This window comes from Sapajus apella, unplaced genomic scaffold, assembly GCF_009761245.1.
Source record: "Sapajus apella isolate SASKATOON/1434 unplaced genomic scaffold, GSC_monkey_1.0 scaffold149, whole genome shotgun sequence".
In the NCBI taxonomy this organism is placed as follows: Eukaryota; Metazoa; Chordata; class Mammalia; order Primates; family Cebidae; genus Sapajus; species Sapajus apella.
In genome coordinates this window covers 2,638,611-2,665,770 of record NW_022437089.1, presented here as the reverse complement: position 1 = coordinate 2,665,770, position 27,160 = coordinate 2,638,611, and the positions used below count along the sequence as shown (strand labels likewise).

Genomic DNA, 27,160 nt, shown 5'->3' with positions numbered 1-27,160 from the left:
ATAATAATCTTAACAGATGCAGGAAGTACTTTCAACAAAGTCAATATAATTTCATCATAAAAACACCCAAAAACTAGGGATATGAATTTTCAAAACACAACCATGGGCCTTTAGCACCATCTCCATTGTTAGGGCCCAATGCTTTACTACTAAGATCAGAACCAAGGCACCAATGCTCATTTTCATCACTGTATTCGACATTGTACTGGAAGTTCCATGCAGAACAAATAGGAAAGAAAAAGTAGTAAAGAGCATTCATATGTGTAAGGAAGCAGTAAAACTGTCATAGATCACGTGATCTATGTTAGGTACAGAAAATTATGAGGAACCCCCCCCCCAAAATATTATTAAAACTAGTAAATAGATTCAGCAAAGTTACAACACAAAATGTCAATACACAATAATCTGCTGTTTTTCTAGACACTAGCAACAAACAACATGAGAATGTAATTAAGAAAACAATTCCGGGCTGGGGGTGGGGGCTCACACCTGTAATACCAGGACTTTGAGAGGAGGTGGGAGGATCTTTTGAACCCAGGAGTTTCAGGCCAGTATGGGCAACACAAGGAAACCCTCTCTCTACAAATAATTTAATAATTAGCTAGGTGTGGTGGTGCATATCTATACTCTTAGTTACTTGGGAGACAGAGGAGGGAGTATTGCTTGAGCCCAGGAGGTTGAGGCTGCAATAAGCCACGTTCACACCACTGCACTACAACGTGGGCAACAGAGCAAAACCATGCCTCCAAAAACAAACAAACAAACAAAAAAGACAGATAAGAAAAATAAATTCCATTTTTAAAAATCAGCAGGCTGGACATAGTAGCTGACACCTGTAATCCCCATGCTTTGGGAGGCCAAGAGGGGAGTATCATTTGAGGCCAGCAGTTTGAGGTCAGCCTAGGCAAGACAGCAAGACCCCAACTGTACAAAAATCAAAAAATTAGTCAGGTGTGGTGGTGCACACCTGTAGTCCCAGCTACTTGGGAGGCTGAGGCGGAAGGATCACTTGAGCCCAGGAGATAGGGGCTGCAGTGAGCTATGATCATGCCACTGCACTCCAGCCTGGGAAACAGAGTGAGACCCTGTCTTCAAAAAAAGAAACTGCTCATATAAATATGGGTTTACTTCTGGACCCAAAATTCAGTTCCATTCATCTATACATGCATCCTTATGCCAGAATCATGTTGTTTTTATTACTGTTGCTTTGTAGTAAGATCTGAAATTTGGAAATGTGAGATTATGAGGTTTGTTTTTTTTTTTTGACATTATTTTGGCTATTTTGCATCCCTTGAAATTTCATATACATGACAGGATCAGCTTGTGGATTTCTGCCAAAAGGACTTTGGGATTTTAACAGGAATTGCAATGAATTTGTAAATGGCTTTGTGTAATATTGCCATATTAAAAATTGTTAAGTCTTCTAGTTTATGAACATGAGGTATCTTTACATTTATGTATGCTTTCTTCAATTTAAGCAATGTTTTGAAATTTTCCATGTACATGTCTTGTACGTTGGTTAAATTTATTCCAAAGAATATGATTACTGTTGATTGTTTTTTGAGAGACTCTCACACTGTCGCCTGGGCTGGAATGCAGTGGCATAATCCTAGCTCTATAGCCTCAATCTCCTGGGCTCAAAAGATTCTCCCACCTCAGCCTCTAGAGTAACTGGAACTACACAAGCATGCCACCATCACTAGTTACCTTTTCAATATTTTTGTAGGGATGGTGTCTGGCTATGTTGCCCAGCTTTCATTCTAAAATTTTTAAAAATTCTAAAATTTTGGTCATGAATTAGGCATAAATACTGTGATGGTTAATTTTTTTTTTTTTTTTCAAGGAGTCTTGCTCTGTCACCCAGGCTGGAGTGCAATGGCACAATCTTGGCTCATTGCAACTTCTGCCTCCTGGATTCAAGTGATTCTCTTGCCTCAGCCTCCCAGGTAGCTGGGATTCCAGGCACACGCCACCACACCTGCCTTATTTTTTGTATTTTTAGTAGAGATGGTGTCATCATGTTGGCCAGGGTGGTCTCAAACTCCTGACCTCGTAATCCACCCACCTTGGCCTCCCAAAGTGCTAGGATTACAGGCATGAGCCACTGCTCCTGGCCTGTGATGGTTAATTTTAGGTGTAAACTTTACTGGATTAAGGGATACACAGCTATTAAAGCACTATGTCTAGGTATGTCTGTGAGGGTATTTTTAGAAAACATGTCATACTGGTATGACATATCATGGCATATCATAATACTGATATGACACCCACAAGACTGCTGTGACACCTGTAAGACTGATGTGACACCCACAATACTGATGATACCTGCAAGACTGCTATGACCCCCCCCATAAGACTGATGTGACACCTGTAATACCTGATATGACATCCATAAGACTGACATGGCACCACAAAATTCATATGACACTCCTGAGATTCAGATATGACACCCGTAAGACTGATATGATGCCCATAAGACTGATGTGACACCCACAATAGTGATATGATCCCCATAAGACTGATGGGACACCCACAATACTGATATGACACCTATAACACCAATATGACACCTGCAATACAAATATGATACACACAATACTGATATGACACCCACAATACTGCTAACACACCCCTAAGACTCATATGACACCTGTAATACTGATGACACCGTAAGGCTGATATGACAGCTACAATATTGATATAGCATCGAGATTCTCACCAGGGCTCTTGGTACACAGCTTCCACTGACCTGGATTTGGATGGGGTTTGGCCTCTATAATGAAGTTTGATGTTGTCTCTGCTTTACTGACATGGCATTGATGTGGTTGTTTATAATTTCTTTTCCAGTAATTTCATATTTCTAGGAATCTTGCAATAGCAGTGTAAAGTGTAACATCTCTTCTCTTAAAGATTCCCCAGCAGTTACTGCAACTCCACAGAAAATACTCCAATGTATTTAACCAAAGAAAGACAGCCTCCAAAGAAATACAAGGTTTCTACCTGACAGTCCAATCCACAGACCCATTTCACTTCACTGCCTGCCCCAACTGGGAGAAAAAAAATGTCTCTTTCCATTTGGATTCAGTCTCATCTGCCTACAGTCTCATCTGCTCTCATGTTCCCCCAAACCATTTACCCAATGTCCACCCTTATCAAATATGTCTAAGACACTGTCCAGCCAAATCCTTAAAGTCATAGCAGTTGTGATATCTAACAAGTTAACATTGTGGTTTTTCTAAAAACAAAAATGTATTTATTTGCTAGATAATCTGCAAGAATCACCCTCAATTTGTACATCAAATAAATAGTTTAATAGAACAAAAGTCCATATATGAGATAATTAGTAAAGAAAAACAAAATCTCAGTGTTGAATGAAAAACAAATGGCAAGACTAATTACTGAAACTTAATAACATGCTGGGCTGAGTGTGGTGGTTCATGCCTGTAGTCCCAGCTACTCGGGGGGCTGAGGTGGGAAGATGGCTTGAGGCCAGGAGGATGCACTGAGCCAAGATGGTGCCACTAAACTCCAGGCTGGGCAACAGAGCCAAACCTTAAAAACACTCCCCTCCTGAATCTCTTCAGGGAGCCAGACAGAATTCTCTCTTCTGCTGCCTCCCTTGTGTTTGAATATAAAACACAAAAATAAAAGCTTTGTGGAATAAATTTAACCAAGCTAAACAAAACACTTAAACAAAAGCTTTGTCTGGGAAACTTGCTCAGCCTCATCTCAATTTCTGTTACTGGAGAGCCAAGAAACTCTGGTCAGTAACAATACCACTGACAGCGGGGTCCTGCAAGAGGTACTGTATTAGGTAGAAATTAATTTAAAATCATTAAAGATTGTCATTGGGTCATGAGAAATTGTCAAATATAACAATTCTCTCAATTGAAAAGCTAAACTAAGAAGTATATTTTTAAAATATTATTGATGGAAACAGATACATAGGATTAAGAATTCTGTTGAAGACTAGAAAGAGATAAATTAGAAGTCAAGAGAAATTTTTTGAATCAAACTGGAAACCTTGGGAAAATGGGCGATTTCATAGTAAAAATACATGTTAACAAAATGGACTTTAAAGGAAAATTTAAATACACCAATTTTCATAGAAAAGCTTGAAATGATGCTTACAGATCTCCCATTAGAAAAGGACCTCAGAGACCAGGTGTGGTGGCTTACACCTGTAATCCCAGGACTTTGGGAGGACGAGGTGGGCAGATCACTTGAGGTCAGGAGTTTGAGACCAGCCTGACCAACATGGTGAAACCCCATCTCTACTAAAAATACACCAGAAAATTACGCGGCCGTGGTGGCACACTGTCGTTAGTCCCTGCTACTCAGGAGGCTGAGGCATGAGAATTGTTTGAGCCCAGGAAGCTGAGGTTGCAGCGAGCGGAGATTGTGCCATCACTGCACTCCAGCCTGGACAATGAAGGGAGGAAGAAAAGGAACCCAGGCCAGGCGCAGTGACTCACGCCTGCAATCCCAGCACTTTGGGAAGCCGGGGCGGGTAGATCACTTGAGGTCAGGAGTTCGAGACCAGCCTGGCCAACATAGTGAAACCGCTCTCTACCAAAAATACAAAAATTAGCTGAGCATGGTAGCAAGTGCCTGTAGTCCCAGCTACTCCAGAGGCTGAGGCAGGAGAATCGCTTAAACTCGGGAGGCGGGGACTGCAGCGAGCTGAGACCTGGCTACTGCATCCAGCCTGGGTGACACAGTGAGACTCAGTCTAAAAAAAAAAAAAAATGGAAAAGAACACCGCCATGTTCTCACTCATAGGCAGGTGTTGAACAATGAGAACACATGGACACAGGGAGGGGAGCAGTACACACTGGGGTCTGTTGGGGGGAAATAGGGGAGGGACAGCGCGGGGTGGGGAGTTGGGGAGAGATGGCATGGGGAGACAAAACCTAAAATGCAATTAAATAAATAAATAAATAAATAATAAAATTAAAGAGAAAAAAAAAAAACAAAAACAGGGCCATACAGGTTTACAGCTTAGCGTTAACTAACGTTAATGTGCCTATTTTTCTGTTTTGCTGTGTTGTTTCCACTACATTAATAAACAAGGGACTAAAACACCAAGCACTGGCCGGGCGCTGTGGCTCACGCCTGTAATCCAAGCACTTTGGAGGCCAAGGCGGCGGATCACCTGAGGTCAGGAGTTCAAGACCAGCCTGAACAACATGGGGAAACCTCGTCTTTAAAAAAAAAAAAAAAAGACCCCAGGGCCATACAGGTTTACAGCTAAGTGTTAACTAGCGTTAATGTGCCTACTTTTCTGTTTTGCTGTGTTGTTTCCACTACATTAATAAACAAGGGGTTAAAACACCAAGCACTGGCCGGGCTTAGTGGCTCACGACTGCAATCCTAGCACTTTGAGAGGCCGAGGTGGATGGATCACCTGAGGTCGGGAGTTCAAGACCAGCCTGACCAACATGGTGAAACCCCGTCTTAAAAACAAACAAAAAAAAACACCAAGCACTGATCCTAGGCGCCTGTTTCTGCGGTCTCAGGCTGTGGCCGACGGTTCCTCCTCCTCTCCCGGTACCGGGGTATCTCCCCAGAAGCGCACTCGCATCCATAACGGCATCTTGGCCTGTGTGGGAGTGACACGCCCAAGCCTCCAAGAACTGACGCTCCCACAAAGTGCCCAACGGAAAACGCGGCTGTGCTCCCTCCGCCGCACTCAGCGGGGACGGGAAACCTTTTCCTCACCTTGGACGCGGCCCCGGGTGTCTCGAAGCGGCCTCTCCCAAGCGGGTCCTGATGAAAGGAAGCTGAGTCCTCACAATACACGCCCAGGACGCCGCCATGCGGATGAGGCGCAGTGCGCACGCTCTTCTTTGGCAGGAGCCGGGCGCCCCCTTGCGGCAGGCCTGGGGAATCGCTGAAAATCCGCGTCTGGATTTTTCCAGGCCGCGATTTTGGAAATTTATTTTTTATTTTATATTTTATTTTATTTATTTTATTTTATTATTTTGTTTATGTTATTTTTTATTTTATTTTATTTTAGGTTTGGGGTACATATGAAGAACATGCAAGATTGTTGCATAGGTACACACATGGCAGTGTGATGTGCTGCCTTCCTCGCCATCACCTATATCTGGCATTTCTCCCCATTCTCTCTCTCCCCAACTCCCCACCCCCCGCTGTCCCTCCCCTGTTTCCCCCCAACAGACACCAGTGTATGATGCTCCCCTCCCTGTGTCCATGTGTTCTCATTGTTCAACACCCGCCTATAAGTGAGAACATGCGGTGTTTGATCTTCTGCTCTTCTGTCAGTTTGCTGAGAATGATGGTTTCCAGGTTCATCCATGTCCCTACAAAGAACACGAACTCATCGTTTTTGATGGATGCATAATATTCCATGGTGTATATGTGCCACATTTTCCCTGTCCAGTCTATCATCGATGGGCATTTGGGTTGTTTCCAGGTCTTTGCTATTGTAAACAGTGCTGCAATGAACATTTGTGTGCATATGTCCTTATAGTAGAACAATTTATAATCCTTTGGATATATACCCAGTAATGGGATTGCTGGGTCAAATGGAATTTCTATTTCTAGGTCCTTGAGGAATCGCCACACTGTCTTCCACAATGGTTAAACTAATTTACACTCCCACCAACAGTGTAAAAGTGTTTCTATTTCTCCACATCCTCTCCAGCATCTGTTGTCTCCAGATTTTTTAATGATCGCCATTCGAACTGAAATGAAATTGAATCCGCCGTCCCGTGCCTTGATCGGAACGCACGGAGGTAGCAAGCAAAGAAAATGATCAGTTCACGCCTGTAATCCCAGCACTTTGAGAGGCCAAGGTGGGTGGATCACTTGAGGTCAGGAATTCGAGACCAGCCTGGCTAACATTGCGCAACCTGGTCTCTACTAAAAATACTAAAGTTAGCTGGGCATGGGGGCACGTGCCAGTAATCCCAGCTACTCGGCAAGCTAAGGCAGGAGAATTGCTTGAACCCACGAGGCAGATATTGATCCTGTCACTGCACTCCAGCCTGGGTGACAGAGCCAGACTCTGTCTCAAAAAAAAAAGATGGTCAGTAGATGAAACTTAATTGATTTTCTTTCTTTTCTTTTTAAGAGAGAGGGTCTCACTCTGTTGCCCATGCTGGAGTGCAGTGGCATAATCGCAACTCCCAGGTTCAGCTTCCAGCTCCCCGGTTCTAAGAGATTCTCCAGCCTCAGCCTCCCAATGCACTGGGATTACAGGTGTGCACCACCACACCCGGCACCATCTGATTTTCTTTTATTTATTTATTTTACTTTTTAAGGGGTGGGGCAGGTCTAGCTATGTTGCCCATGCTGGTCTAGAACTGCCAAGCTCCAGTGATCCTCCCAACCAGGCCTTCCAAAGTGCTAGAATTACAGGTGTAATCCTAGCCACCACGCACTGCCTGATTTTCCCTCTATCAGCAGCAATGTATAGGAATAATTTGGACTTGAAATTTTTAAAAATACCATTTACAATAGCACCCCCACAAGTGAATTTATAGGCATAAATCTAACAAAATACATACAAATATGCATTCAGAAAACCTTGGATCACGGTTGAGAGGAATAAAAAAATATATAAATGAATGCAAATACTCCTTGTTTAGGAGCAGTACACTCATTAATGTTAGCTTCACCACAAAGCTAAAGTAATGAAGAGAGTGATATTGGTGAAGGAATGGACAAACAGATAAACAGAACACAATACAGAACCCAAAAAACCTGAGTAAATACAGTCAACTTATTTTGTCAAAGGGGCAAAAGCAATTCATCGGGGAAATAAAAGTCTGTTCCACAAATGGTAACAGAGCAATCGGAAACCATAGGGGAAAAAATGAACGTAGACAAAAACCTCATAGCTCATCCCAAAAAAACACTCAAGACAGTCTATAGACTTAAATTTTCAAATACAAAATTGTAAAAGTTACAGAAGAAAATCCACATGACTTTGGGTTGGTGATGACTTCTTAAATACCATATCAAAAGCCAGTCCATAAAAGAAATAAATGAGAATGTGGACTTCATTAAAATTTAAAATGACTACTCTGTGAAATATCTTGTTAAGAGAATCAAAAAACAAGCCACAGACTGAGAGAAAATATTCACAAAACAACCCTGAAAAAGACTTGTGTGCAAAATATACAAAGAAATTCTAATACTCAACAAGAAGAAGAAAAAAACCTGAATTAAAATATAAAGACACCTCACCAAAAAATATACAGATGCTATGCCTGGATGCAGTGGCTCATGCCTGTAATCCCAGCACTTTAGACAGTGGAGGCAGGTGATCACTTGAGGCCAGGAGTTCAAGACAAGCCTGGCCAGCATGGCAAAACCTCGTCTCTACTAAAAATACAAAAATTAGCCAGGCTTGATGGCACATGCCTGTAATCCCAGCTACTCGGGAGGCTGAGGCAGGAGAATCACTTGAACCTGGGAGGCAGAGGTTGTAGTGAGCTGAGATGATGCCACTGCACTCCAGCCTGGGCAACAGAGGAATACTCCATCTCAAAAAAAGAAAGAAAGACAGAAAGAAAGAAAAGAAAAATACACAGATGGCAAACAAGCATCCAAAATAATGCTCAATAGCACTTGGCATGAGGGAAAAGCAGATTAATGTAACAATGAGGACCACTGAACATCTACTAAAATGGCTAAAATCTTTTTTTAATGCAATGAAAATTGCAACAGTAACTCTCATTCAATGCTAGTGGAATGTATAATGGTACGTTGGCTTCAGAAGACAATTTGGCAGTTTTTCGCAAAGCTAAACATGTTCTCACCATAAAAGCCAGCAATTGCACTCCTAGCTATATAGATAACTGCTTTGTAAACTTAGGTCCAAATGAAGACCAATATGCAATTATGTACAGCTGATCTTTTCAAAATGGCCAAATACTTTAAGGAGTCAGGATGGCCTTCAATAGATGAATGAATAACCAAGCTGGGTACATCCATGGAATGGAATGCTATTCAGTAAGAGGAAGGAGTGATCTGAGGTCAGGAGATCGAGACCATCCTCGCCAACATGGTGAAACCTCGTTTCTACTAACATACAAAAAAACAGCCGGGCGTAGTGGCTCATACCTGTAGTCCCAGCTACTTGGGAGGCTGAGGCAGAGGAATCACTTGAATCTGGGAGGTGGAGATCGCAGTGAGCCGAGATCGCACCACTGTACTCCAGCCTGACAACAGAGCAGGACTCCTCAAAATTAAAAAGAGAAAGAGAGAGAAAGGGGTGACGCATGAAGCCATGCAAAGATGTGTATGAATCGACATATATATCACTAAGTGAAAGAAGCCAGTCAGAAGAGATCACAAACTGTATGATCCCAAAGGAAAAACTACAGATATGTTAAACAGATCTGTGATTGATAGTGGTTTGTATGGGGTAGAGGGGTGAGTTAAATAGGGGAATAGGACGATGGAAGGAGGCAAAATGGGCCAGGTGGGAGTGGACTCAGGTGGGTGAGATTGTGCTGGGTGTGTGTGAGAGAGCCTGGGGCATGCAGTGGCAGCATGAACAAAAAGGCTGCTTATCACTTTAGGAGATAAGGGTCTCCTTTCATCATACATGAAACTATTTCAGGGTAAGTTCTGAAGAAGACTGTGCTGTGTGCGGTATAATTTACCATTTTAATCATTTGTTGTGGGGAAAGACACATGACATAATAGTTACCATTTTAAACGTTTTTAAGTGTGTATTTCCGTGGCACTATCATCTCACATTCTCACCAGCAATGCACGAGGGCTCCAATTTCTCCATATACTCACTAACACTAGTTAGTTTCCATTTTAAAAAAAGATAGTCACTCCAAAGGGTATGAAATGGTATCTCATTGTGGTTTTGATTTTCATTGATCTAATGGCCAGTGATATTGAGCCTCTTTTCATGTGTTTATTGGCATTGGATTTAGCAATGATTTTGAGTATGACACCAAAAGCACAGGAAACAAAAGAAAAAATAGGTAAGTTGGACTTCATCAAAATTTAAAACTTATGTACAAAATTTAAAACGTGGAACATCAAAGGACACTACCAAGAAAGTGAAAAGGAAACCAATCATATGGGAGAAAAACATTGCAAGTCGTATCTCCTAAAGGTATAATATCCAGAACATATAAAGAACTCAACAACAAAAAGACAACACAATTTGATAATGGAGAAAGACTTGAAAAGACTTTTCTCCAGAGAAGATACACAAATTGCACATGAAAAGATGCTCAACGTTACTAGCCATCAGGGAAAAGCAAATCAAAATTATAATAAGATACCACTTGACACCCATTAGAATAACTATTACCAAAAACAACAACAAGAAGTCTGGGCACTATGGTTCACGCCTGTCATCCCAGCATTTTGGGAGGTTGAGGTGGGCAGATCACTTGAGGCCAGGAGTTCGAGACCAGCCTAGCCAACATGCTAAAACCCTATCTCTACTAAAAATACAAAACTTTGCCGGGAGTGGTGGCACACACCTGTAATGCCAGCTACTGGGGAGGCTGAGGCAGGAGAATTCCTTGAACCTGGGAGGCAGAGGTTGGAGCAAGCTGTGATTGTGCCACCACACTCCAGCCTGAGTGACACAGTGAGACTCCATCTCAAAAAACAAAACAAACAGAAACTAACAAGTGATGACAAAGAAATGAAGAAATGTGAACATTGCCGATGGGAATGTAAACTGGCACAGCCTATGGAAAAGTTTGGAGGTTCTGCAAAAGGCTAAACATAAAATTACCATAGGACCCAGCAATTTCATTTCTAGACACATCACAAAAGAATTGAAAACAGGTATTCAAACAAAACCACGTACGTAAGTGTTCATAGCAGCCCTACTCACAATAACAAAAAAATGGAAATGTCCATCAAGAGATGACTCAACAAACAAAATGTGGTATATCTATACAATAATATGAATAATAATATTCAGTCATAAAAAGGATTGAGGTGCTCATATTTGCTACAACCTGGAAGAAGCTGTACACAAAACGTCACAGACTATATGATTCCATTCATACGAAATATCCAGAATAGGTATCCGTAGCAATAGAAAGCAGGTGAGTGGTGGCCAGGGGTCAGAGGGAGGGCAGATTAGGTCATAGCTGCTTAATAGGTGGGACTTCCTTTTGGGATGATAAAAATATTTTGAAACTAAGAGGTGATGGTTGCACAATATTGTGCATGCACTCAATGTCACTGAATTGTACATCTTAAAACAGTTAATTTTATAGTATGTGATTTTTACCTCAATAAAAACAGGAGGCTGGGTGTGGTGGCTCACGCCTGTAATCCCAGCACTTTGGGAGGCTGAGGCAGACAGATCACAAGGTCAGGAGTTCGAGACCGACCTGGTCAATGTGGTGAAACCCTGACTCTACTAAAAAAATTCAAAAATTAGCCGGACATGGTGGTGTGCACCTGTAATCCCAGCTACTCAGGAGGCTGAGGCAGGAGAATTGCTTGAACCTGGGAGGCGGAAGTTGCAGTGAGCCAAAATCGTACCACTGTACTCCAGCATGGGCAGCAGAATAAGACTCTGTCTCAAAATAAATAAAAATAAAAATAAAAATAAAATGAATAAAAAGAAGAAAACCCAGTCCCTAGTATTCCCTCACCAGGAATTGGCCTGGCATTCAAGTTTGTCCACAGTCCAATGCTGCCTGGGCCTGGCCAACCACATTCTGGACCTGTGCTCCAACCACACCGTCCACCAGCTCCTAAACCCACAGCATGGTCATTTCGGGTCCAGGTCACCTTATCTCTGAGGCCTTCACAGATGCCCAGTGATCAGCAACACCTCCTCAGGGCTCATAGGGTCTTTCGAAACTTGCCCTGCTATAAACCACACCTCATCACATGATCTCCAAGAGTTGTCGCATCTCTCTTCTTTCCCTCTCTCTCTCTCTTTTTTTTTTTTTTTTTGAGACAGGGTGTCATTCTGTCACCCGGGCTGGAGTGCAGTGGCACAATCTTGGCTCACTGCAACCTTTGCCTCCCAGGCTTAATCAGTCTTTCTGCCTCAGCCTCCCCAATACCTAGGACTATAGGCAAGCACCACCATGCCCAGCTAATGACTTTTGTGTTTTTTGTAGACATGGGATTGTGCTGTGTTGCCCAGACTGGTCTCAAACTTCTGGGCTCAAGCAATCTGCTTGCCTCAGCCTCACAAAATGCTGAGATTACAGGCATGAGCCGCCATGCCCGCCCTGTCTCATTCCAATAAGGAATTATTAGCTTTTTCTGAGTACCACTGTGTGTAGGTGTCTTGCTCAGGTGAACTCATATCAGTCTGCTAGGTATGGCTAGTGCTCTATGCAGAGGGGAGGGCCAGGCTAAGGTGACTAACTCACCTACGGTGCCTCAGCCTCCAGTGGCTTCACACTCAGGTTCCAGCCCAGAACCAGGTCTCCAGGGGCCACTTAGGGAAAGTTTGTGAGTTGAATGAAGATGTGTCCAGTCCATACAGGAGTGGCATCCCAACTGTGGGTTCGTTTGTGTGATCATGAGGTAGCCCAGGTCCCACAAGGAGCCTCATGAGCCACACAGATCCTGTTATATATAAACCAGCCCAGGGCTCCCCAGAGCCTAGCTCCAGGAAGCATATTCACACTAGTATTTTTATACTTGGTTAGATTAGAGCTGAGGATGCCTGTACCTTGCTTCCATCCACACCCTCCCACTCTCTGGATGCTAAAGATGTATTCTGGGGCCTGCTTCACCTCCACAGACCAGGATCCAGCTCTGCTGAGGCTCCCCACAAAACCCCAGAAGCTCTGCAGGCATGCAGGGTAGAAGGGCTGCCTATCTGACCCAGAAGGGGCTTTTGCCTTTGGGAGCCTCAGACTGCAGGTACTTCTTTCTGCTCAGGTTGCAGGGAGCATCAGAGCCCCCAAGAGAGCTCAGGACCCAGAGAGAGAACAGTGTCCATTTCATCCTGCCTTCAAACCCCCAGAGTGCTCCCAACCCCAGAGTACTCTTGATGCAGGGAAGGTGAGTCCAGAAATTGGGGCTTAGTACAGGAGGGCTTTTGGCTTCACCCAGGAAAGAATTAAAGAGCAAGTCGGTGGTGTTAGACAGCAACTTTTATTGAAGGAGCCGTGCACAGCAGCAGCAGAGGATACCCTTATGGAGCAGGAATACCCCATAGGCAGTGAGCTGAGTAGCAGCTCAGAGGCAGTTCTGCAATTATATTTATACCCACTTTTAATTATATGCAAATTAAGGGGCAGATTATTTAGACACTTCTAGAAAAGCGGTAGTAACTTTCAGGTTATTGCCATGGAAAAGGGCAGTATTTTCCAGGTGTTACCATGGAATGGCAAACTCACATGGCACTGGTGGATGTGTCTTATGGAGGGGTACTTTTGCCATTTCCCTGTATCAGCTACTCTACAGTCTGGTCCAGAGTTTGAGCCTTCCCTCAGGAGTCAGGTCCCACCTCCTATCTGAGTCTGGTCACAGCCCTAGCTAGGCAGATGATCCAAATGCCAGCCTAAAGCCCTGCAGTCAGGCCCTCCTGTGTTATGCCTGGGGCACCCAGGAAGAGGATGGGGCACACTAGGAGATGCCATGGTGTGTGGAACCAGTAGTCAGGCCCTCTAGGTTGAAGTCCTAATCCCAGTACTTGTGAATATGACCTTATATGGAAATAGTGTCTTTGCAGATGATCAAGTCAAGAGTAAATCGTTAGGGCCAGCCTTAATCCACTATGATCATGATTTTAAAAAGGGGAAATTTGGCTAGGCATGATGGCTCACACCTGTAATCCCAGCACTTTTGGAGGCCAAGGCAGGTGGATCACGAGGTCAGGAGTTCGAGACCAGCCTGACCAACACGGTAAAACCCTATCTCTACTAAAAATACAAGGATTAGCCGGGTGTGGTGGCATACACCTGTAATCCAAGCTACTCAGGAGGCTGAGGCAGGAGAACTGCTTGAACCTGGGAGATGGAGGTTGCAGTGAGCTGAGATCTGGTCTGTGTCAGCAGGGTTATGCTCCTGCTATAAAGCCAAGATTGCGCCACTGTACTCCACCCTGGGCGACAGACTGAGACTTCGTCTCAAAAAAAAAAAAAAAAACCTTGGCGGGGGCAGGATTTGGAAACAAATGCACACAGGGAAAAAGCCATTTAAAGACTGGAGCTTTAGCCGGGCGTGGTGGCTCACACCCGTAATTCCAATACTTTAGGAGACCAAGGCAGGTGGATCACTTGATGTCAGGAGTTTGAGACCAGCCTGGCCAACATAGCGAAACGCCGTCTCTACTAAAAATACAAAAACTAGCCAGGCGTGGTATCAGGCACCTGTAATCCCAGCTACTCCAGAGGCTGAGTCAGGAGAATCGCTTCAACCCAGGAGGTGAGATGGAGGTTGTATTGAGCCAAGATTGTGCCACTGCACTCCAGCCTGGGCAGCAAGAGTAAAACTCCATCTCGAAAACAAAACAAAACAAAACAAAAAAATTGGAGCTTTGCTGTCACAAGCCAAGAAACTAACAGAAGCTGAAGAGAGGCCTGAAACTGATCCTTCATTAGTGCCTTCACAGGGAGCATACCCCTGCTGAGACAGAGCAGAAATGGGACTTGGCCCACTCCCACTGACCACCAGACCTTGCAGCACCACCCTCCAGGTGCCATACTAGCTGACCAGACCTTGCCAACTGTCTGAGAAAAAATAAGATAAGCATCATTCCACCATAAGGGAGTTGAGTCTATCATCTGCTGGTGCACAAAGTCAGGAGAATGACCCTGGTCTTATGATAATACTTACCCCTGACCTCATGATAATACTAAAGTCCCCACCCAGGGAGGGGCTTATTGCCATTTTCTAATCATGCAACGTATGTGTTAGCATGATTCTTTACTGCATCTGATCACCGCCCCCCATATGTGTAATGACACTCACCTAACCCATAAATTATGCATGTCACCCTCCTTAAGAAACCACAATGCATTCCCCTCGGGGAGCCAGCCAAGAATCCTTCCTCCTGCACTGTCTCTCTTCTGCGCAATCTTTTGGGGCATAAGCCTTCATAAAGCCTTGTCTGGGAAACTTTGCTTGGCCTTGTATCAACTTCTGTTTCAAGGGAGCCTAAGAACATGTGATCAGGAACACTGCCAACATCTTTATTTCCAACTTCTGGACTTCGAAGCTGTGAGACAACAAATCTCTGTTGTTGTTTTAAGCTGCCCATTTTGTGGCACTTTGTTACAGCAGCCCTGGGAAACAAATGCAGGCACATTCTGCTCCATCTGCGACTCTCTCCAGACCACAGCTGCTACCCAAGCCCAGACTATGACAGGCTGAGGGACAGAAGCAGGACCCTTCGCAGGCTGCCATCAGTGATGGATGGTCACTTCCAGCCTTGACTGTCTGGGAGCTCCAGCCTCAGCTCTCAGTTTCCTGGAGCAAGAGGGAGGATGAGGACAAGGAGGAAAGAGGGTGTTGGCCTCCCAGGAACTGTCCCTGATCTTCTACCCTGCTGTCCCTGAAGCTGCCCCTGAACCTCCACCCTGAGCTCAGCCGAGAGCTGTCCCTAAGCCTCCACCCTGCTGTCCCCAGAACAATCATTGAGCCTCCACTGTGCTAGCTCAGAGCTCAGAAAGCCCAGGGCTGGTCAAACCCCACCCCTCACTCCTCCTCTGGCCCCTCCTTCCAGTCATCAATACTTTGCAACAGCCATCAAGCCCCTTTTAATCTCTAGAAAGGAGGAGCAGGAGAACACTGGGACCAGCTCCAGCCTCCATCCAGACAGGACCTCTGATCACTGCTCGGGGCCCCTTCTTAGGAGGTTCAGTCCCAGACGAGGGCTCCAGAGACTTCAGTCCATTTTCCCAAATGGACATGATGCATCAGGGACCTAGAGCGTCCAGGACCGAGGCTTGTTGAAGACAGGAGGTAGCAACATGCCCCGGAGGTCCTCATGCAGCCTGGGCCTCTGGCAGTGACCAGCCAGCATCCAGGCACCTCCTTCCTGGGTCTCCAGGCCCTGATGCTCACAGGAAAGGCCACGGGCCAGGGTTGGGATGGACCCAGAGCTCTGCATGTTTCTAGGGAAGGTTGAGGGGTGGCATCCCCCGTAGCAGTCCAAGACACCACAGTAGTCACTGCTGCTGCTGCTGCCCTCTGAGTTTGGGGGAGCTGGCCTGGTGGGGGACATGGGGGTCCAGTCCTCCTGTGGCAGATAGGCAAGCGTCTGTGCCCTCCACTCCGTACACCCTGCTGGCAGCACATCCTCTGAGCTCAGAGTCCCCAGGATGCTGGTCCCAGTGTTCTCCTGCTCCTCCTCCACGCACACAGATTTCCAGGGATACACTGGGCCACAGGTGAGCAGTGCAATGGCCTCCTGGACGCAGGGTTCCAAGGCTCCTCGTGAGGTGCCAGCACAGTCTTGGTTCAGCAGCACGCCGGTCCTGTGGGCCCCCATCCAAGTCTGGAACAGAGTGCGGGAGGAGGGAAGGGGTCAAGCAGCATGTTGAGAACTCATCCTGGGAGCAGCTGCCTCCTTTCTGGCAAGCCCAGCCTCCCTCCTCCTCCAGGAAGCCCTCCTGAAGTCCACACCCAGAGGCCAAGCAGCACCTGTGTCTTGAACATTCTGTCTTTGCTCCATGTGCCAGCCCAGCCTCAACATGGGACCCTGAGTCCCTTCAGGCCCTCATGACTCCCCCAGCACAGGGCCTGGTGCTCACAACAGCCTGAACTAAGGTACAGATGGTGATATCTGCCCAGGATAGAGCCAACGCTGACAGCATGTGCCTCAGGGCCTTTCAGCAGCTACTGAGACTGGGCACTCCTACCTGAAACACACACACACAGGAGTCACTGTCAGGACTGGTGACTTTCAAAGCACTTGGCTAAGACCAGCAGAACTGGATCCTTCTGTGGGGCCACAGGAGGCCTCCCACATCCAAAAAGAAGCTGTTCCCTTGGTGGGACCAGGAGCCTCCAGCCCATGCACCACACACACCACACCCTCCATCATTGCACTACTCTCTGGAGACCAACCTATGGCACCAGATCCCCGCCCGAGGGTCTAAATAAACCCTGGCAGGTGCCCTGGTTCTCTAGGGAAGGGCTGGTGCCTGCAACAGGATGACAGTCCAGGTGACCGTCACAATCTGTGCCCTGCTCAGCCTTGTCCTAAGCTGCCCAGGTTCTTGACAGTCACACCTACCACCTTAGGGAAAAAGACGGGTACTGTGAAAAGAGCCAGGTGCCAGTTCATGGTTCGAATTCTATTTTTGGACAAAAATCTTGAAAACTAGCCTCCTTATTGAGAGGGAAAAAGATTTTTCTGCACAGTAAGCAAGAACCGTGGTGTGGAGGGGACATCCTTGCCACAAAGGGTCCAGGGATGCCCGAGGGCATCCGGGAGTGAAGATCTGGAGAAGAGGGGTCAGCTTGGCCCAGACCCCAGGGAGGGGCCCTCACTGCTTCTTGTCCTTTGCCCAAAATGAGGAGTCTGAAGGGAAAAACCAGAGACCACTCACTGGAGCCCTCCCTCTCCCCCTCCTCCCACCCAGGGGCCATGAACCTCCAGCCCAGCAGGGAGGGGAGGGCCTGATGCAACCCCCAAGTTGCTCACTGGTTCCTCGGTTGTGGGAGCCCAACTTGGGGGGAAGGGAGGGACGTGCAGAGCCCACTGCTCAGCTGTGGTGCCAGCATGCGATCCGAGGGGGACCAGGGGACCAGGCAGAGCAGGAGCCCAGAGGCAGTGAGAGCCCCAGTGGCAGTGCATCCACCACAGACCCTTCCCCACAGACATCTTCGCAGAAGGAGGAGGTGAGGCACATGGTGGATGCAGACAGGTATAAACCAGAGGGGACAGAGATAAGTCACGAGACATTTACATTTTTTCCATCAACAATGAGACTGGAGACATGAGAACAGAACGACATCAGCAATGGGAAATAAAGCTAATTTTTTCCCCATTTGGAACATGGTATAAATCAAAATTCACTTAATATACAAAAAGGGCTCCAAGCACGGACAAGGCTGCCACATTGGCTGCCAACCCTCATGAAAGCTATCATCTTGGGCACGCCAGTTTCTAGTCAAGCCCTGCCCCCCACACCCTGCCGTGTTCTCTGCACAAACCTGGAAGTTCCCATTGTGCATATTGTAGAGGGGCTGGAAGAACGCCGCTGGAGAGGGCACGTTCCGGTAGAAGGTTCTCTTCACCCTGAGGCCAGGAGAGGCCAGTCAGAGGCCTATGGCAACCCAAGTGGCCTGAGGTCACTGCAGAGGCTGAGCCTCTCTTCTATCTCATCACATCTCAACCCACTCTCAGGTCAGGACCCATCTGGGCCTCCTTGCCTAATGGCCACATGGGACTGATTTATGCCGAGGCACACGTCCTTTACAGCGTGAGCTGCAATGGCAGGTTCAGAACAGAGAGTAGACCTCGTCAACTTCCCTGCAAGCCTGTCCCCATTTTCCCCACCTCAGGGATCACCACTCATATCTCATCCAGCCACATGTCCCCTCTATTTCTCCTCCTAAGACCCTGCAATTCCCTCTACTTTCCTGCCTCCAGCAGGTCTCCCATGTCCCCTTGTCCAGCAATCCATCCTTCAAAAGATAAACTAGGTTGTATCACACAGTTTCACACTTTCCTTTGCTCCAAGGAGAAGCCAAGTGCCCTCCCCCTTGGCCCCACCCAACTGCCCTCTCCCCACACCCTCTTCCTCACATCTGCTGCCTGACACGGCCCCAGTACCCTCTCTTGAAACCTGATATGCAGTGCATGAGGCATGATGGTTTATTTAAGGAGCGCCCTTGTCCAACTTGTTCTCTAATGCATCTGCCAGGGTGAGAACAGTGTCCTGTGCACACCAGATGCCCCAAATGTCCTTTCATAGAATGTATGAACAGATGAACAAACAGAGCTCCTCCATAGGCAGGAGACCAGGACGTTGGGCTCCTGATCTCCGTGATTCTGGGTTTGGTTGGGACCAAGCTGTCCTTATCTTCAGCCTCTGCCACAGATCCCCCTTCCCTTCTCTCCCCTGACAACTTGAGAACCCTCTTCTGGCCCACAGTGAAGACTTGAAAAGCCCACACCACTGTTAACCTCGACAGTGGAGGGGGAAGGGAGGAACCAGACAGAGGTGGCCCTTGATACCCCACCCACCACACACTCACACATGCACATAGAGATACATCTGCACACATACACTAAGACATGTACACCCTTACCCTTTCACACAAGTACACACACACACACATACACATACACACATCAGCTACCTACCTGGGCGACAGCTTGAACAGAAGGTAGATCAGGCCCGTCAGCAGGAGAAAGACAGACACACCAACAAGGATGGTGTCTGGGCGCCCCAAGGGTGGGATCAGAGGGCCTATGGGCAGGAAGGGCCCAGGGTTGTGAGCAGCCTCAGTGCCAGGAGGCTCCCCACAAACCTACATGGCAAAGGTGCACCCTTTAGTGCCCTGGGCCAAAGTGGAAGGTTTGTGATGGGCCTTGGAGGTTTGTGTCACCTGCTGAAGGACCTTGTATGAGCCACACTCCTGGGCCTCACTCTTCCCATCTTCCACATGTTGGGTCACAGGTCCATGGGACCTCTCAGCACTGCAGTGCACAAGAGTCAGCCCAGCTCTCATTAAGGACACTGAGGTCACGTCCAGCCTCCACGCAGGAGCACCAGCCCTGGTGTGCAGCCCTGTCGACCTCACTCCTAACAGGAGCCACTGACTAAAAGTTCCAAGGAAGCCCCAGAGTTGGCAGGTGTTTGATTCCTCCCTGTAGACCTCAGACCTTCAGAGGAAGGGGGTCAACTGGGGCATGGCTGCTTCAGGGACGGGCTTCCAGGAGGTCGAAGGGGTGCAGGGGTGAGGTGAACAAGGGAGAAGACACCCAGCCCAGACTCTGGAAGTGCAGGAGCCACAGCAGTGCCCACCTTGTCCCTCGGGAGCCTGGAAGCACACAGGCTGGCTCCACTCGCTCCACTGGCCTGTATAACGCTCTTCCTCTGCCACGTCATCCTCCGTCATGGCCATCTGGACACGCAGCCTGGCCTCATGGATAAAGCCAGGGTCCAGCTCAAAGGCTTCAAGTATAAGCCAGGTCACCCCAACAATGTGATCCCTGTGCTGGGCCCGCTGTGGGGGTGGAGACAGTTAGCAGGTGCTGAAGGTGGGGCTGCAACCTTCAGCCCTCGAGAATACACACGTCTTATATACTTATATAACACACACATAAACACACCTGTGTTAACACACAGGCATGCTTGCCACCTTCACATGCACACACACAGAGAAGGCATACTTCCACACTCACACTCACACACAGACACAGCTGCATTTGCCCCAAATACACATATGCACACACAGGCAAACATATCTACGGGGACACTTTCACACTCATCACAGTTACATGCACACTCATAAGCACATGCGTGTACACATGAGCACATTCACACTCACCACAGTTGCATACACACTCATCCACGTAGGCACACTCACATATACAAACGCAAGGCACCGGCACACTTGTATGTACACTTACATATAAACACACAAACATGGGTGCACATACAGGCACACTCACCACTCTTATGTGCACACACTCACAGAGACACAGGCATACTCACCCTAATTCCCATGCACATAAACAAAGCATACACGTGCATGTCAGTATATGTGTATGTACACACACACCTAGCTCTAGTTCCTCCCCTCCTCATCACTACAAGTTGACATCTCCCTGTGTAGAGTGGGGATTCTGCCCTGGGCTGCTGTTCCCAGGAGAGAGGACTCCAGAGAAAACCAGCCAAAGTGTTACCTCCCAGGCCTCTTCCTGCTTCTTGAAGGCCAGCTCATAGCTGAGAAGTGTGGTCAGCGGCTCCAAGGCAGGACTGATGATCCAGGTCAGCATGCAGTGGCCAGAGCTGACATTGCTCTGCAAGTCAGAGGGCGGATCTAGCTTAACTGGAACAGAGTGAATCCATGTGAGGCTGAAGATCCATGTGTCTGGGTCTGTCAGTCAGCACACCCAAGACTGGGGATCTGAAAGATTCCCAAGGGGCATGGTCAAGGCCCTCTCCGACCAGACACCTCACTGGGAGACTGGTCCAGTAAAGCCCCAGGCAGGACAGGACAGCAATCACTTCCACAGGCCTCTGCAGCGAGATTAGGTGGTTTCTAAATATTGCTTCCCTTTGCTTCGCAGTCAACATGCTGGGATGACTGAAGAGCATTTCACATGACTTAAATGGCACCCCGTGCCCCAACTAGCAGCCCTGCATCTTTATTTCCTGCCAAAACCCTTCCCCTGCAGCAACCACGTGGGCCCTACCCTCCCAGGGGCCAACACTGCCCCCAGCCCTGGATCTCACTTGGCAGGGACTGAGAACACTCACTGGGCCCACAGGGGTCACAGGCTGCAGGGCCTTGCCCCCAGCCCCCAGGCAGCCAGGATGTTCTTGCCAAGGGGTCCCGCCCCAGGCCTATAGCCACTGCTCACCATGTCTCCGGGGCAGGTACTGTGGGTCCACCAGGCTGACCTGCTCCCTCCCAGACACGCAGTGGTGGAAAGTGATGGTGAAATTGTCAGATGGCAGGATCACCGCCTCGGGGGGCAGCAGTACAGTGCACTCACCGCCCTGCAAGATGCACTTATGTGTGCTGCCAGGTGCCTGGTTGCTGGAAAGGCCATGTATCAGAACCACAGGGCTGCTACACTGTCCTGGTGCAGCTGCTGCAATCCTAGGGACCTCACCCTCATCCCAGCAGAGTGCTCAGTGGGTCCCCACTTGCACTCACACAGTGTCCTGTGAAAGACACTGGGCACCATTACCCAGGTGGGCATGGCCCTCCATCCTCACCTGGTGAAGAGGAGCCAGGGGCTGGAGCCCTGGGCCAGCTCTGGGGCAGACCAGTGGCAATCGATCCTGAGAATGTTGTTGGTGAGGCAGGTGAAGGTTCCAGCCCTTGGCCCTGGAGACAGTGATCGTTGGGAGCCCACAGTAAGTGCTTCAGGGCAGAGAGGGTTGGGTGGATCTGATAGCTGACACCCTCGCAGGGCAGTCACCAGTGAATGATCCCAGAATCTATTCAGGGAAGCACTGGGAGGCCTGGGAAGTGATGAGCTCTGACTCATGGTACACGGGCCAGTTAGACTCACGGAGGTGTCAAGAGGGTGAAGGAAGTGAGACTAAGGTCGATCCAGACATCGAAGGTAGGGAGGTAAAGGTCAGAGACTAGAGACTGAGGTCCAGGCTGACCCCTAGAGGACATGACCCAGCACAGTTTGAGACAAACTTTTCCCTAGGGGCTCGACAGAGGACAACCCAGTCCCCCAAACATGCCCTAGTTCTCCACCTACCTCACACAGACACTAGTGCCCAGCCCTCACCTCGTCCTTCCCCTGGGACGGAGACTCCCGAGCAGACACAGGTGCAGATGCAGATGCAGGCCAGGAGCCAGGTGCCCATGTCTTGCCTCAGGGCCTCACTCTCCAAGGTCCAGCCTGCAAGGGACTGGGCTGAGGGCCCTGTGCAAGCCATCCCTCTCTGGAGGGATGCTCCCCATGAATTGCTCCCCAGCAGAGCACTGAGTGGGTACCCCACTTGCACTCACACAGTGTCCTGTGAAAGACACTGGGCACCCTGTCCAGTCTATCATTGATGGGCATTTGGGTTGGTTCCAGGTCTTTGGTATTGTAAACAGTGCTGCAATGAACATTCGTGTGCATGTGTCCTTATAGTAGAACGATTTATAATCTTTTGGATATATTCCCATATACACCATGGAATATTACGCAGCCATCAAAAACGATGAGTTCGTGTCCTTTGTAGGGACATGGATGAACCTGGAAACCATCATTCTAAGCAAACTGACACAAGAGCAGAAAATCAAACACCACATGTTCTCCCTCATAGGCGGGTGTTGAAAAATGAGAACACATGGACACAGGGAGGGGAGCACTGCACACTGGGGTCTGTTGGGGGTAAATAAGGGAGGGACAGCAGGGGGTGGGGAGTTGGGGAGAGATAGCATGGGGAGAAATGACAGATATAGGTGAAAGGGAGGAAGGCAGCAAATCACACTGCCATGTGTGTACCTATGCAACAATCTTGCATGTTCTTCACATGTACCCCAAAACCTAAAATGCAAAAAAAAAAAAAGACACTGGGCACCATTGCCCAGGCTTTACTAATAAGGAACTGAAGCTCAGAAAAGCCATTTGACCCAGCCAAAGACTCATGGCTGCAGTGTGTAAGATGCACCCTCAAACTTAGATCCTGTACTCTGACTCAGCTAGGTCTCCAAGTCTGCCTCAGCCAGCCCATCCCCCCCACCCCGCAGGGGAGTCAGGGTTGGGGGAACTGGTCACTCGCATTCACAGGCAAGGAGCTGAGTCCTGAGAAGGGGAGATGACTTACCCAGGGTCACACAGACAACCTCTACACAATTTTATTTTTAAAATGGAGTCTCCCTCTGTTGCCCAGGCTGGAGTGCGGTGGCGCAATCTCGGCTTACTGCAACTTCTGCCTTCCCAGTTCAAGTGATTCTCCTGCCTTGGCCTCCCAGGTAGCTGGGATTACAGGCGTCCACCGCTACCGCCAGCTAATTTTTTTGTATTTTTAGTAGAGACGGGGTTTCACCATGTTGGCCAGGCTGGTTTTGAACTCCTGACCTCAAGGGGTCCACCTGCCTTGACCTCCCGAAGTCTTGGGATTACAGGCATGAGCCACCATGCCCAGCCTCTATGCATTCTCTGTCCTTTTTGTCAACTTAAATAAAGACCCATCCCAGGGTTCTGCCCCAGGAAGGTGGACAAGGATGGCAGTGGGGTATCTGTGCAACAGATGGCGCTTCCTGAACTCTGTCTGTGGCATCCCTGTTCCAAGGTGGCTGCCAAGGAGAGCACCACCAGAAGGGCAAAGCCCCCCATGCTGGAGTGTGAGGCCTGAGCCCCAGGATCCCTGTGGGAGCCAGAGGTTGGCTGGAGATGAGGGGCTGGGTATCAGGAAGTACTTGGGTGTGGGAAGGCTGCTGACGCCCTATCACCCCATTTGCAGCTCCAGATGGTACACTGATAGCCCCTAGGCAGGAAGCAGGGCCAGCCTGGTTATACAAGACTGATTAGTGATAAGGAAGGAGAAAAAAAACAGACATGCATGCAGATTACAGCACGCACACCCTTAAGAAACCTGCACATCCTCAATGGGCAGTAGGCACTACCCTAACCCCACTCCAAGCCACTCCCGACAGCGTATCCAGGTACCCACAGGACAGTCCCCATTAAGACTGATGATCAGGAAGTCTCACCCTTCCCTAGAATGGAGCGTGCAGCCTGGCACCACTAGCCACAGCATGAAACACCACGGCAAGTTCTCTGCAGCAGTGCCTGTCCGTCCCTTCTTGCAGCAGTTCCTGGAAAGGTGGGAATGGGGAAGACAGCCAGCTCTTGGGATATGTGAGGGCAGGGTTGGAATGATTACCAGGACCTGAAGGAAGCACAGGCACAACAGCCACACCTGAGAGCTGACCTAGGCCCCAGGAAGGATGACCGCTACACCAGCTGTGGAGAAACACCCATATCTGGGTAGAATCAGGCCAGGCCAGCCATAGGCTAACCCAGAAGCAGATGGCTTGAGATCGAGGAGTGGGATGGCTCCAAGCTCAGCAGGCCTCATTTCTAGACAGGGAAGAGGGATGGTAGGGCAGGATCCACATGTGACACCTGAGAACTACAAAGCAAGACGAGAGAGTTAAGTACAACGACCGCGACAGCTATCTGAGGGGAAGGTCTCTGCTTTTCCTCTGTACTGTACTGAAAACTTACACCTGTACCTGGTGAGCTGAGCAGGGCAGGGTCGCCAACCTCCTACAGGTGAGGAAACTGAAGCTCGGAGACCTGGAACCTGCCCAATACCTGGCTCCTGACACCTCTGTTCTTGGCACATTCCCACCAGCTTCTACAAAAGCCTGTGAACTTCCTGAGGGCAGTGCCTGTGAGGTAACCCTCAACACACACCCCCACAGAAGGCACCACAATGCTTTATAAATGGGGTGGTTGCAGGCAGAGCTGCCTTCCTCCATCCTTGACCACAGGGCCAGTCAGTCTGGGCAGGTGCACACAGCCCAACCCGCAGGCTCCCTGCTCCTGGATGTCACCAGGGAGGCCTCACCACAGCTCAAACAACACCTGGTCACAGGACAGTTGTGAGAGCAGGAGGGAAACCCAGTATCTGCAACCTGGGATAGAGCTGTCCCTGACACCCCCAGTCCTGCTGGGGAGCCTGGCTGACATCACTGCCCAGCACAGCCTCTCCCACATTGGGTCTATAGACATAGCCTTCAGTCCATGGGTCACTTTTTTATCTCTTCTGAGATCCCCACCTGTTCCATGGCCTCAGTGTCAAGCTCTGGCCCAGATGGCTACTGAGCCTCATGGCCTGCCTGCCCTGGTTCCCTGGGCCACTGTGAAGCTGTGGGCTGCCCTTTAGCTGGAGCCCTGCCTCAAACCACAGGCTCTGCCACACCCGCAGGAGGGTCTTCAGACAGGCTCAGCCCTTCACCCTCCCTGGCCCTCATCCCCTGAGCACTCACCTAACACCAAGCAGAATTTTAGACCAGAGCAGGCAACCATCATAGAGGCTGGCTAGGTAGCCCTGGGCTCCTCTGTGCCTTGAAGCACACTCTCCAAGTTGGCCTTATACAATTACACAGAGCCCATTATATATATATTTTTGAGACGGCGTCTCGCTCTGTCACCCAGGCTGGAGTGCAGTGGCGTGATCTCGGCTGACTGCTACGTCCGCCTCCCGAGTTCAAGTGATCCTCCTGCTTCAGCCTCCCAAGTAGCTTGGATTACAAGCATGTGTCACCACATCTCACTAATTTTTGTATTTTTTTTTTTTTTTTTGAGACAGAATCTCACTCTGTCACCAGGTGCCAGGCTAGAGTGCAGTGGCGCGACCTTGGCTCACTGCAACCTCCACCTCCTGGGTTGAAGCAATTCTTCTGCCTCAGCCTCCCGAGTAGCTGGGACTACAGGGGCCTGCCACCACGCCCAGCTAATTTTTTTTGTTTGTTTGTTTTTTTAGTAGAGACGGGTTTCACCATGTTGGCCAGGTTGGTCTAGATCTCTTGACCTCGTGATCCATCTGCCTCGGTCTCCCAAAGTGCTGAGATTACAGGCGTGAGCCACCGCACCTGGCCTAATTTTTGTATTTTTAGTAGAGACAACTTTCACCATGTTGGTCAGGCTAGTCTCAAACCTTTGGCCTCAAGTGATCCACCCATTTTGGCCTCCCAAAGTGCTGGGATGAGAGGCATGAGCCAACACACCTGGTCCAATTTTGTCTGTTTTAATGGGGGCAGGGAAGCATATCCTGGTTCTTCTGGCCCATTCAGGAGGCTGGCAGCTATTGAGGTGGATAGGATGGAAGTTGCTATTTAAGTGGACACTTGTCCAGCAAGGTCTTCTGTCAGCTTGGGGGAAGAGGAAGAAATGCAGACCCTGGTACCCTAGACGCAGCTGGAGCCCAGGGTCATGGAAGCTGCCACAGAAGATGGGGCTGGACCACATGAGGATTTCCTGTGGCACAATGGGAATCCCCAGTGCTGTTGGGCAGAGTGTGTGAGGTGCTGACAGGGGTGGGGATGAGCAAGAGGCAGAAATGGGGGCGGAAAGGCCAGCTGGAGGCAAGTACAGATACAACGGACACCCCACATAGAGGGTGCAGGGAAGACAGGGTGGGAGAGAGATGGCACCAAGACGCATTTTCCAAACACTTTCAGAGAAGAGGATGAGGAGCAGTGCTGCATCTGTGAGGGAACCCACTGTCCCCTCTGCCAGCTTCCCTCCCCATCACAGGCCTGGTCCTTCATGAGGCCCTCCCCCATTCCACGGTTGGCCTCCCCCGCTGGACGGAACCCCTGAGATTAAGTACAGCCACCTCTCGTTGTGCACAGCCCTGAACCGACAGGACCCAAGGGTTGGGCAGGGGCCATGGGCCAGGGCTGGAGTAAAGGTATTGGCACAGATTCCTGGAGTCTGCAGTTGAGACAGAAAAATGATGCCCATTCTCTTCCTGCTGTCTTTGTGAAGAGGTACCCATGTGTTGCCTGCTCTGCCCACAGCCTTGCTACCCCACTGCAGTTGAAGGTCATCACTGTGTGA

The 27,160-nt window shown here is 48.7% G+C and overlaps 1 protein-coding gene and 1 long non-coding RNA gene across 2 annotated transcripts; both read right to left on the bottom strand.

Moving 5' to 3' along the window:
- Positions 1 to 2,016: 2,016 nt before the first annotated feature.
- Positions 2,017 to 14,328, bottom strand: LOC116541192. Its single transcript, XR_004264745.1, has 3 exons — positions 14,313 to 14,328; positions 7,251 to 7,253; positions 2,017 to 4,317 (listed from the first exon to the last, which is right to left on the bottom strand). It is a non-coding gene; the product is annotated as an uncharacterized LOC116541192 (long non-coding RNA).
- Positions 14,329 to 15,563: 1,235 nt separating this feature from the next.
- IL9R (interleukin 9 receptor) lies at positions 15,564 to 22,669 on the bottom strand. The gene is made up of 8 exons (XM_032265187.1): positions 22,382 to 22,669; positions 21,852 to 21,963; positions 21,491 to 21,669; positions 20,810 to 20,955; positions 19,926 to 20,127; positions 19,262 to 19,367; positions 18,106 to 18,190; positions 15,564 to 16,441 (listed from the first exon to the last, which is right to left on the bottom strand). The coding sequence occupies exons 1-8, from the start codon at positions 22,530 to 22,532 to the stop codon at positions 15,869 to 15,871; spliced, it is 1,554 nt and encodes a 517-aa protein (XP_032121078.1). The 5' UTR covers positions 22,533 to 22,669; the 3' UTR covers positions 15,564 to 15,868.
- Positions 22,670 to 27,160: the final 4,491 nt, after the last annotated feature.